This window comes from Syngnathus acus, chromosome 20 (assembly GCF_901709675.1).
Source record: "Syngnathus acus chromosome 20, fSynAcu1.2, whole genome shotgun sequence".
Classification (NCBI taxonomy): Eukaryota; Metazoa; Chordata; class Actinopteri; order Syngnathiformes; family Syngnathidae; genus Syngnathus; species Syngnathus acus.
This window is the reverse complement of record NC_051104.1, coordinates 1,055,001-1,065,554: the sequence shown is the minus strand read 5'-3', so window position 1 is coordinate 1,065,554 and position 10,554 is coordinate 1,055,001. Positions and strand designations below refer to the sequence as shown.

General features: G+C 44.3%; 2 protein-coding genes and 1 non-coding gene across 3 annotated transcripts; 1 reads left to right on the top strand and 2 right to left on the bottom strand.

The window, feature by feature from the left end:
* Positions 1-1,607: 1,607 nt before the first annotated feature.
* trnay-gua lies at positions 1,608-1,693 on the bottom strand. Its single transcript is given in 2 exon segments — positions 1,608-1,643; positions 1,657-1,693. It is a non-coding gene; the product is annotated as a tRNA-Tyr (tRNA).
* Positions 1,694-2,579: 886 nt separating this feature from the next.
* On the top strand, positions 2,580-5,326 carry trim55b (tripartite motif containing 55b). The gene is made up of 8 exons (XM_037280313.1): positions 2,580-2,993; positions 3,382-3,554; positions 3,782-3,965; positions 4,050-4,145; positions 4,237-4,470; positions 4,543-4,565; positions 4,677-4,801; positions 4,867-5,326. Exons 1-8 carry the CDS (start codon positions 2,874-2,876, stop codon positions 5,031-5,033), a joined length of 1,122 nt encoding a protein of 373 aa, XP_037136208.1. The 5' UTR covers positions 2,580-2,873; the 3' UTR covers positions 5,034-5,326.
* Positions 5,327-6,324: 998 nt separating this feature from the next.
* Positions 6,325-7,433, bottom strand: crhb (corticotropin releasing hormone b). Its single transcript, XM_037280369.1, has 2 exons — positions 7,284-7,433; positions 6,325-7,110 (listed from the first exon to the last, which is right to left on the bottom strand). The coding sequence occupies exon 2, from the start codon at positions 7,087-7,089 to the stop codon at positions 6,565-6,567; it is 525 nt and encodes a 174-aa protein (XP_037136264.1). The 5' UTR covers positions 7,090-7,110; positions 7,284-7,433; the 3' UTR covers positions 6,325-6,564.
* Between the last annotated feature and the right edge of the window lie 3,121 nt (positions 7,434-10,554).

Below are 10,554 nucleotides of genomic sequence, written 5' to 3'. Positions count from 1 at the left end.
GTGTGTTTGCTGCGTGCGTGTTTGATAAAGTGCAGCTGAATACACACACTGGATGAGTGGTTCTCATTCCCTCCCCGTTTCCCAAGATAAACACATTAATGGAGCAGAAGAAGGACATTTTATTTGGGGAGTTCCATGCAGTGTGGAGGATACGGGGAGGGGGGGTGGCAATGGCTGTGTCATGGCAACAGTCAGGCTCCCGTGCCCAGTGGATAATCCCCCCTGCCCTCTCAATTTCTATGGCTTCCCCTTACTAGTTAGTATACAACCTTAACCGCACACAAAGGCGACCCACATCATTTCCAGCCGTCAGAGACAATACGACCCATCTGAATACATTTTTACGACTTGCTGGGAAGGGAAGTATGTGTTTTGAGTACATACATAGCGATAATTGAACCTGAGCGATTATCTTGTGGTGCGGGGTGTGTATGACTACTTTGGATCCGCTTGGAGGAAGTAGGCTGTCGGAATAACAGGCATAGCGGCTAATTGATAGTGAGGCAAGGGAGCTTATCTGGTCTGCCAGGTGAGCAGAGTACCTGTTGATTGCCCTCGAGGGGTGCGAGGAGAGAATCCCGTAAGGTCCCGCCGCTCCATCGACTGCTGTAATTGATTCAATCGTTACCTCGTGACGGTGCAACGAGTCATTTTACGTTGCCGGGTTGCATCTGTACCATTGGACATGAGCGCATCACTTCACATGAGCGCACATCATATTTACTCAACTGCAGATGGGGGAGGCATCTATGATTTTTGGGATGCACTAATGAGTCTTATAGTTTAGACAAAACACCATTTACAATCTTTGTTATGATGAATCGGGGTTGTTTGGTTTACTTGTGGCAAAACTTTTAATCTGTAATTAACCTAAGACTCTATTTTTTAAACAATAATTAATCAATTGCTAAAAAAAACATTTTACATACATTAAAATAATTCCAGGAAGTAAATAAAAATATACATATTTTGCATAACATGACAATTTCCCCCCCAAAAAAAAAAAAAAAAACTGAGCTGGGTATGTTGCGCTATCTTGTGGCAAACTAGAGTAGAACAAAAAAGGTCACCCTTTTTTATCAACTTCTGGAAAGCTTTATTATACCCGAGAAAAATATATGATTAAAAACGGGTCGATGCATTAATTAAAATAGCTTTATCCTCTGCGTAATAATCACCGATATTATACAGCACCCAGTGGCCAATGGAGGCACACCAGAAGAATCACCGCAATGTGTTGAACTGACGCATTAAATCATGATGCACATACACATAATGAATTCTTAAAATTGTATCAAACTATATTCACTCTATTTTTTATAAAATACAATGGTATTGTTTTCCTAAAATGTGCTAAATATGTTTTGCTTTTTATCGTAGAGGCCGGAATGGATTTAGTAGTAGAGTAGGAACGTAGCAGAACGTACAATCGTACAGAATATCCCGCCAGTAGATGGCACTAGTTGACTGTATTTCTCAGCGGGTGGGCTTTTGAAAGGAGAAATGGGTGGATATGGGTGATATGTTAAAATTAACTCATCTTGATGCCATAAACTCATTACTGTTAATCACATTCACGCAATTAAAAAAAAAACGTTACAAAATATTCCTTCGAGCCGGATTTGAACCAGCGACCTAAGGATCTCAGTGTAGCCTCTACAGTCCTCCGCTCTACCAACTGAGCTATCGAAGGTTCTGAAAGCAGGCGGTGAAATAGCCTTTTTGAATAGGGTGACCAGAGACTAGCTGAACAAGACGCATACATTAACGTAACAGCGGATCATTGCACAAGAAAACCAATACAAATGCAAATCTGGAGACTGCTGTTAAATATTCTACAGACATTTACTTCCGCTTTTCCTAACAGGGACTCAGCTAAAATGGTAGAACGATGTAATGTTTTCGATGTAATGTTCACGTGACTCAATATCGTCCTTTATGTTCACGTGACTCAATATCGTCCTTTATGCCGTGTCGTACTTGCAACTCTTCAAACTTGGTTTAAAACGTTCTATTTGATAGCTAAACATTAATTACAGCAGACTTCGCAAATGAATCGCGTTAATTTTGGGGTTTAAAACTGGTAATGGGTCGTTATTAGATTTCAGCCAGATTGAGGGTTAAAGCTAAAAGCAATCAAATGGGTTAGGAAATCTGGAATTGTGTGTACAGCAAAACACAACTTAGCCAAACATGATCAGAATGGATACTAACAATGCAGCTTTGCTTACCTTTTAGTTTTGATGTGGTGGGGCACTATTCGACTGTTGCTTCCACGTAGTCCTTGTCCTCGAGAGTTCTTTGCTCGAGATCGCCGCCCATTCCCAACTGCCAAGACATGGGTACACAATCTCAGTGTGCTTGTTATTGTGTTTGGTGGTCATTATGTCAATTGGTGATAATACAGAGAACATTTAGCATTTTTCACAGACAGATTAACTTGGTGTTTTAATTTCAAACTTAATAGGTGGGCGGGTACTTTAGAGACCCAACTATTCATTAAGGCCAATTGAGTTCTAAGAACGTCAGTTGCCAACCTTTAGCATCATTACAGTGGTCATTTTTTTATGTGATTGCTGATGGCTAAAGCTAGAGGCACTACTCGAAGCCTTTACTGTGTAAATAAAGGGGAAGAGTGTTGGCAACCCACAGCTGCCAGCCACTTCCCTACTCAGTTTCAAATATGGGCAAGGTATAAATGGCAGTGACGTGAGTGCAGTAGCTTCTAAAAACAGACGTGATACCAGCAGCAAGAGAGAGAGGCGCAACACACGGCCTTGTACTTTGGGGCCTAATGTTGTTTTCCTCAAACAATCTTTCCCTGACGTGAATCAGCTCTTGTTTTTGTGGAACCCGGAAGAGTGAGGAACACCATGGAGAACCTGGAGAAGCAGCTAATTTGCCCGATATGCCTGGAGATGTTTACAAAGCCTGTGGTCATCCTGCCCTGCCAGCACAACCTGTGCCGAAAATGCGCCAACGACGTCTTCCAGGTAAGAAAACAAGCCACTCAACATCTATCTGTATTCGCCATCATCCAATAAGACCATCTAGAGCACTGCTACTTGACGTTAGCACCTCAAGCTAACCTCGTGTCATTGAAACATTTGACATTTATGTGAACGTAAATAGCTCATGATGACATCTCAAAAGATACATCTTATCCATACAGACAGCGATGTACTTTGTTTTGGCACAATTAGACCAGAAGACATTTGGACCCGATAACATCAAACCAATGTTTTAAGTAAGGCCATGGATGGGTAGTAGCTTGCGCTTTACTGCTGTCCTTGTTTTTCCGACGTGTACAGCGGAAACAAAAACAAAATTTTTTGGTGATGTAAAAATTTATTGAAAACTTTTGACGTCCATCAACTTCAGGCTTCCAACCCATACCTGCCGACCACCAGGAGCGGCTCGTTGGCGTCCGGCGGCCGCTTCCGGTGTCCGTCCTGTAGGCACGAGGTAGTCCTGGACCGCCACGGCGTCTATGGGCTGCAGCGGAACCTGTTGGTGGAGAATATCATCGACATGTTTAAGCAGGAATCCAGCAGGTTAGTTGGGAAATGACAGGAAATCAACATCCAAAGTGTCACGTAATAAAATCTTGAAATTATTTGAATAAACATTTGCATGCATAGTCGACTCTGCTCTGACACCATTTTGCCCCTCGCATTCCACGCACGGCCAAAACCCGACGACCGATTCGTCAATACACTTCCAGCCATGCGAAACTGTGACATTATCAAAGTGACATCGCTCTTCCCGTCGATAAAAACAGCGGCAGCACGCCGGTGCCCGAGCGCAAGGAGGCGGCGGCGCCCATGTGCGACGTTCACAAGGATGAGAAGATCAACATCTATTGCATCAGCCACAACGTGCCCACGTGCTCCATGTGCAAAGTGTTTGGCGCGCACAAGGACTGCGAGGTGCAGCCCATCAACAGCATCTACCAGACCAAGAAGGTGAGCTTCACGCCTCCCAAAAAAAAAAGACTAGGAAATACAAAACCCCCCAAAAAAACTAAACGAAGGGCTCAACTCACGCAGTCTGAGCTGAACGACGGCATCGCCATGATGCTGGGCAACAACGACAGGTTGCAGGGCATCATCGGTCAACTGGAGGAGGCCTGTCGCGCCATAGAGGTCAGTTTTCCCTCAGAGGGAAGAAAAAAAATGTCGCAGACTATACACACCCTGTTTTTTCGTCTCGCTGAAATTAATTTCCCACAATAAGGAGAACAGTCGTCGTCAGAAGAATCTGGTGTGCGAGAAGTTCGACCTGCTTTACACCATCCTGGAGGACAAGAAACGCGACATGAGTCTCAAGGTGACGGCCGAGCAGGAGGAGAAGGTCAGCTACATCAGGAGCCTGACCAGGAAGTACGAAGACCACCTCGAGGAAAGCTGCAAGATCGTGGAGAAGGGGCTGGAGATCATGGGAGAGCAGGAGATGGCCGTCTTCCTGCAGGTCAGAAAACAAAATGGCCGCCGTGATCCCTTTTCACTGGTGACTGACTTCCATTTGGTTTCTCTCTTCCAGAATACAAAACCTCTCCTCAAACAGTAAGTACACCTGAAACACAAAAGTACTTGAATTTGGCCTTCACCTATGACCTTTACCCGTGAACACGCACACATATGAAGTAAAATGTAAGAAATCAGTTTTGCACTTAGACTAGCAGAAGCATGTAGCACGTCTCACCTGGACAAAGTAGAGCGAGGCTACGAGAACATGGATTACTTCACCGCCGACTTCCGGCGAGAGCGCGAGATGTTGGGCAGCATTGACTTCCTCCAAGGTGACGAGCACGTCGACGTCACATGACGTGGAACCTGTCTCTGACACCTCCCCCTCCTCCTACAGGCGACGACGACGAGGAGGATGAGGAAGAAGTGGCGCAAGTGGAGCCGGCGGCGCCCGCGACCTCGGCGGCTAGCACACCCACTGTGTCTTCCGCACCGCTGCTTCCCGCCCCAACTCCGCAGACAAATCCCGTCCCCGCCCTGGCTAAGAGCGTGGCCTCCACCTGAAGCTAAGCCGGGAGAAAACACAATGACTGAACTTTTTGCCCCTGTGCTTTCTGTGCGTCTTTATCAATTATGTAACGTTTATCAATATTTTTGCTACTTTAGCACAACACCCTTTTCCAAGGTACCAAGCTATGTATTTTTCAATTTTACTAAAAGGTACAGCAGTGCCTTAAGATACAAGTACAATTTGTGATCATGATTGAAACTCAAATTATGTGTGATTATGTGTTGTTTAACACAACAAATATCAAAACAAGAGTAATGACATAATTAAATGGAATGTGAAGAAATAATATCGGTCACACTTTTTGCTTCAACTCATTGGACATTTTGTGGCCACTTTTGATGTGCACGGCCACATGGGGGCAGTATAATACAGATATAGACCGAGAAAGTCCTCAGCACTAATGAGTTGCAGAGGATAAAGAATACATGCCGTTGAGAATTTTTAGATAGTCTGTTTCCAAAAACTGTTTATTTCAGACGGGGAACACTTTTTTTGCACATGAATGTTTGGAAATTTTTGTGGCACTTTTTTTTGCAGACCAAACTTTTTTGGCTGCACCATTTCTCTCGGGCGCATTTGTATTATAAATTCAATAAGCATATATAATGGACACAGTGCCATTCACTGAGGGCTGAGCCAAAAGTAGAATAAGGATGACTCACAGCCTTTTTGTTCAGTCTGCGGACAGTGTTGCTCAAGGATCAACACACACGCGCACACGCACGTATTTAATTAACACCCTCATTAACACTTCGTTCAAGCTTCTTTTCACAGTAATTGCATCTAGAAAAAGGTGCGGCGTGGGGGGCGGGGGGGCGTGTTAGAAAAATGTACGAAACCGTTGCTAATGTTTTGTTATTATTTTGGATGAAAATTCACATGCAGTGTTATCCCACGACATGGATCAATATCTGTGTAGGCAAGACTCCGGAAAGATGCACCTCTGCTTGCTTATATGGGTGCGTTTTTCTTTCTTTCTTTTTTTAAATGATTAATATTACCCAGCTCGACAGCAGGATTTAGTGAGTGAGGTGTGGAGGTTTTATAAGATGTTTAAAAGCCATTTTAATATTATTTTACAGCTCACTATTAAATATGTAGAAATATTAAATGAAGTTATTTAAGGTTTTTTTTATTAGCCACATTTCGACTTTTATTAGACACATTTAACTACTGGAACTCCATATTTACTATCAAATACTGTATATGGGGATATTAGTGACAATGAAGCCTTTTAGGGGGATCTTTTTCCAAGTACCGATTTCCACAGAGAAATGTAAAAACTGTGCTTTGAGTATTTTTTTTATTAGAAAATATATACGATATCTCCTGCACATGACTGCTTGCACATCAGTTTATTAACAAACCAATAATGTCATATATACAGAAAAAAAGCAACTTTTTTTCTCTGATAGAAAGTTTTTTGTCACATTTTAACATCCAGTTTGAGCTGTAAATCATAATGTGATAAAAGCAGCAAAATAAATAGTTTTTTTTAAGGGTGGATTTGAGGGTCTTTGGTCTTCACTTCCCGAAAAGCTCCATCATTCTTCTGTTGTTCTGGGCTTGCTGGGCCAGCTGCTCCGCCCTGGACAGCTCCATCATCTCCCGCAGTAGGTGGAAGGTGAGGTCCAGGGAGATGGGCGGGTCTTCGGACCGGCGGCCCCGCTCCACCGAGTCCCCCTCGTCGTCATTGCTGAAGCCGCCTCGAACGTTGCCCACTTTGCCTGGCAAAAGCCTCCGAATCAGCTGCAGCTGCAGCGCCCGGTTCAAGAGCCCACCGGCTCCGAGGGGGTACATGGACGAGGGGGGGAAAGAGTTCGAGTCGCCGTTGCCCAGCCGGATGAAATACTCCTCCCCGAGGCGCTCCAGGATGGGACCCGAGGGCGACCTGTGTTGCTGTTGGTGCTGCTGCTGCTCCACCTGCTGGGAGTTTTGCGCACCCGGGAGGCGCAGGGCTCCACCGGGGCTCTCAATGGCCCGACATTCGCGGCGCGGTAGGAAGGCAACGAGCAGAATCACGGTGGTAGCGAGTAAATTGAACTTCATGTCAGGACGTGAGCACAAAATCTGGAGGAGGAAAGGGCAAGAAAGTCGTTTGGGTCGCTGCGTCATGCGCAATTACGCATCGTTTACGCGTCACTTTTGATGCGTTTCTTTTAGAAACATAATTGCCGTTAATTTATTTTAGGTGCTTATCTTTTGTCATTTCAAACTAACCTAATGCTAAATTCTCGTCATACCTTCACTGTGTACAGGAGATCCAATGCGGTGCTGGTGCTTGTTGGTTGTCGGGTATGCTTGGCGCGACGCCCGCCGTCCTCTTTTATTTGTTCGTCCCCCCACGAGTGCAGTTGTGTAGTGTTGGTGGTGGTTACTTTTAAATGGGAAAGATGTGGTGAGTTGGACTGGTATATATAGTGCGCGACTCGATGGAGACTGCGCGACTCTCGTCGTGGCTGCAACGTGAATGGACGCCCCCCCCACCCCACCCTTTCTCACTCACCATCCCTGACAAAGTGCTTTAGTTTAGACGGGATGACTCATGAAGGTGCGTGTGTGTGTGTGTGTGTGTGTGTGTGTGTGTGTGTGTGTGTGTGTGTGTGTGTGTGTGTGTGTGTGTGTGTGTGTGTGTGTGTGTGTGTGTGTGTGTGTGTGTGTGTGTGTGTGTGTGTGTGTGTGTGTGTGCATGTGTTTGTAAGCCAATAATACCTGCTGGCATTTTTACACTAAACACGTACAAAAAATATCTGCTGTATTTTTAGTCTGTCAAAACAAATTTTGACCGTTTTTTGACCGTGAAATGATTGAAAGTTTTATCTCAAGACTGTATTAGAAGCCGCGGATCCATACTGCAGCGCCACTAATATTCACCCTATGGCTGTACCTAATGTAGTGGCCGTCGCAGTGTTACCCTCTCCGCGTGGCACTTAATGAATGAATCCGCATCTGCATCCAAGTCAGGAAGGGATGGGCGAGAGATGCGACGTTGATTCATTGCCGCACGTATATACGCGCGTCACCAGCCTCTTGGGCCACTCGCTTCGCAGCAAGGGCCACGCGCCAAATCACACTCTCAAGATGGAACGCTCCATCCAGGATGAGATGAGCCATTAGAATCCCAAGCAGCGAGAGGATGATGATTAAAAAAAAAAAAATGCTGTTTTCACACTTTCAGTACAAAGTAATTAAAGGGGGTAATTGGAGGAATCACTTAACTTTCTGTTCTCCTGTTAATGGTGACACTTTTTTTTTGCACGCTGCATATTTGTCACAATGAGGTGAAGCACGTCCTCGTGTATTATCAGTCCAGCAAGCTACGGGGGGATATTAGGTTCCACTTTTGTATTACATGGAAGGGGGTCAATCGGCTAATCAGCACAGATTGATATGGGAAATGGCGTGCATGTTAAATGGTTCCTGCAGATTGTTGATGAATGAAGGACGTGGCCAATAATATCCAGTTTTGGAGGGACATTTAGTTCTTGGTAATTTCACTTTTTTAAGATTGACCAATGTTGAAACAGGCGACTGCTGTCACTTCCAGTACTTGCCAGAAATTCCTGCAAAATGCTTTCAGTCCAGACTTGAATGTTAATGTTCAGCATCTTGGATCCTCCTGACCATTTTTTTCTCGTCTTCTTCCTTCGATTTTCGAGGAACATCCAGTTCCCTACGATGTCTGTCCGTCATCGCAGACTAGCGATGGAATTGGCACGCGTGTAAACGCTTCCTGCTGTAGTGTCTCACGACGCGGCCTCGGGGTGGCGAGGCGTCAACTTCCATCACCGGCAACACATGTTCGCTGACATAAATAGCAAACACCTTGTGGTCAACGCACGTCGCCTCCTTTGCAAATCACTCTGCCGTCCACAGCGGAAGAGATTATTCGGCTTAAAACGGCGTTTCCGTAATTAGAGCCGCGGTGGGATAAATGTGATGAGGGGAGTCGGGATGTTGACCTGCTGCCTCGAGACTGTTTCCTCCGTGGCGAGTGATCGATTGTGCCAGAAAGGCCACCTCGTTTCCCTAAATAATTTGAGCTCCCTCGTTTTAATCAGTGAGGTCGCTGCGGCCTTTTAAGGACTTGTTGCTCGGGTGCTTATTGCCACCTGCTTAGGTGTTTTTTTTTACACTTTACGAAGTCTCACTATGCTCTATGAAACATCTTGCACACCAGGCGAGATGTTTTGACCTTTCGCGTTGAGCGTAGCTAAGCAAACAGAGGTGACATTTCATTTTATAACACAAAACAAAGTAAAACAACAGCTTTGGTTGTGATGGTCAGCAACAGAATAAGTCGCGCATTCAATTTTAAAAAAAAAAGCGTAGCAGCTTTTAAGAATTAAAAACAGTACTTGAATGTGGGCAAGCATGTTAAATATTTCTGGAAAATAAGCATTTTTAAAAAAGTATATCCATCAATTTTGTTTTGTCTTAAAAGAAAGTCAAATAAAAAGGGGCAAAGTATACAACCTTGAGGGACACCATTTTTATCTCTCTCAATCTAAAGTGTTATAAAATGGGCCACAAAGCAGGACATTAAAATGTGATTTGGAGGATTAGTCACTTAAAACATTGCCTGGACAGAATGGAACTTCTGGGAATGTCGTCGTGGCTCCAACAAGCGTTTTAATTACGCAGTATGAACCTGACTCACTCTTTTCCGTAAAATAAAATGTGCGCATTTTAAGTACTTCAAGTGTCGGATCGTTCTAAAATGAAAGTGATCAATAATTCCGTGTGAAGTTCCTTAAGGATGATTTTAAATATTCAACAAGGTTGGCGAGCGCGTGGCTTGCGATAAATCAGGAGTGTGTCGCTGCAATAGCTAAAGGTGATGGCGTGAAGCCAACGGCATGTATTTCGTTTCCTCGTTCGAAGACGATTGAACATGAAATTGTTCCATATCGGTGCTAGTCTAAAGTGGAATTTTTTGAATAAATTGCAGGTCCATCTCTCATATATTTGACTCCCTCTTTCCATATTGCCTGCACCTGCTTTCCTCGCACATCACGCACTTTGCTTTTATGATGTAAATCAAAGCTATGAGACGAATGTGTGTGAAGGTCGGCCGTCGGGGCATTAGTCGTATTGTGTGCGGGAGGAGGATATGCGGCCAGGAGTTTGACGGTCTGCCTCGGAGCTTGATTTGCTGTCATTAAGTGACGCCATTTAGGAAGAGCGTGTCACTGAGAAGAATGACGGCCGCTAATGGGAACAAAATTGGGAATTGATTTGAAAATTCTAAGCCGGTACGAGAAATGCTTTGAGCGATTTTTTTTTTTTAGTTCGAATTGTACAAATGTTTGTTTTTTCCGGAAAATATTTTCTTTTGGCTTATAATTAGCCGAAATGCCACTGCTATTAAAGTGACAGCGCCACCTGTTGTTTTGACATGCACATAACAGCATGCGATTTTATTCTTGACTGACAGCAAGAAAAACAAAATCTATAAATATAATGTCACAAATCAAGCAGGAAATTCCTTCGTATTTCCGACGTGCCTTTTTC

What these genes read in the sequence shown, in the direction of transcription:
- trim55b (XM_037280313.1), top strand. Translation starts at nt 2,874, where the DNA reads ATGGAGAACCTGGAGAAGCAGCTAATTTGCCCGATATGCCTGGAGATG. An exon ending in GCATCTACCAGACCAAGAAG is followed by an intron (nt 3,966 to 4,049) that starts GTGAGCTTCACG and finishes CAACTCACGCAG; the next exon opens with TCTGAGCTGAACGACGGCAT. An exon ending in AGATGGCCGTCTTCCTGCAG is followed by an intron (nt 4,471 to 4,542) that starts GTCAGAAAACAA and finishes TCTCTCTTCCAG; the next exon opens with AATACAAAACCTCTCCTCAA.
- crhb (XM_037280369.1), bottom strand. Translation starts at nt 7,089, where the DNA reads ATGAAGTTCAATTTACTCGCTACCACCGTGATTCTGCTCGTTGCCTTC.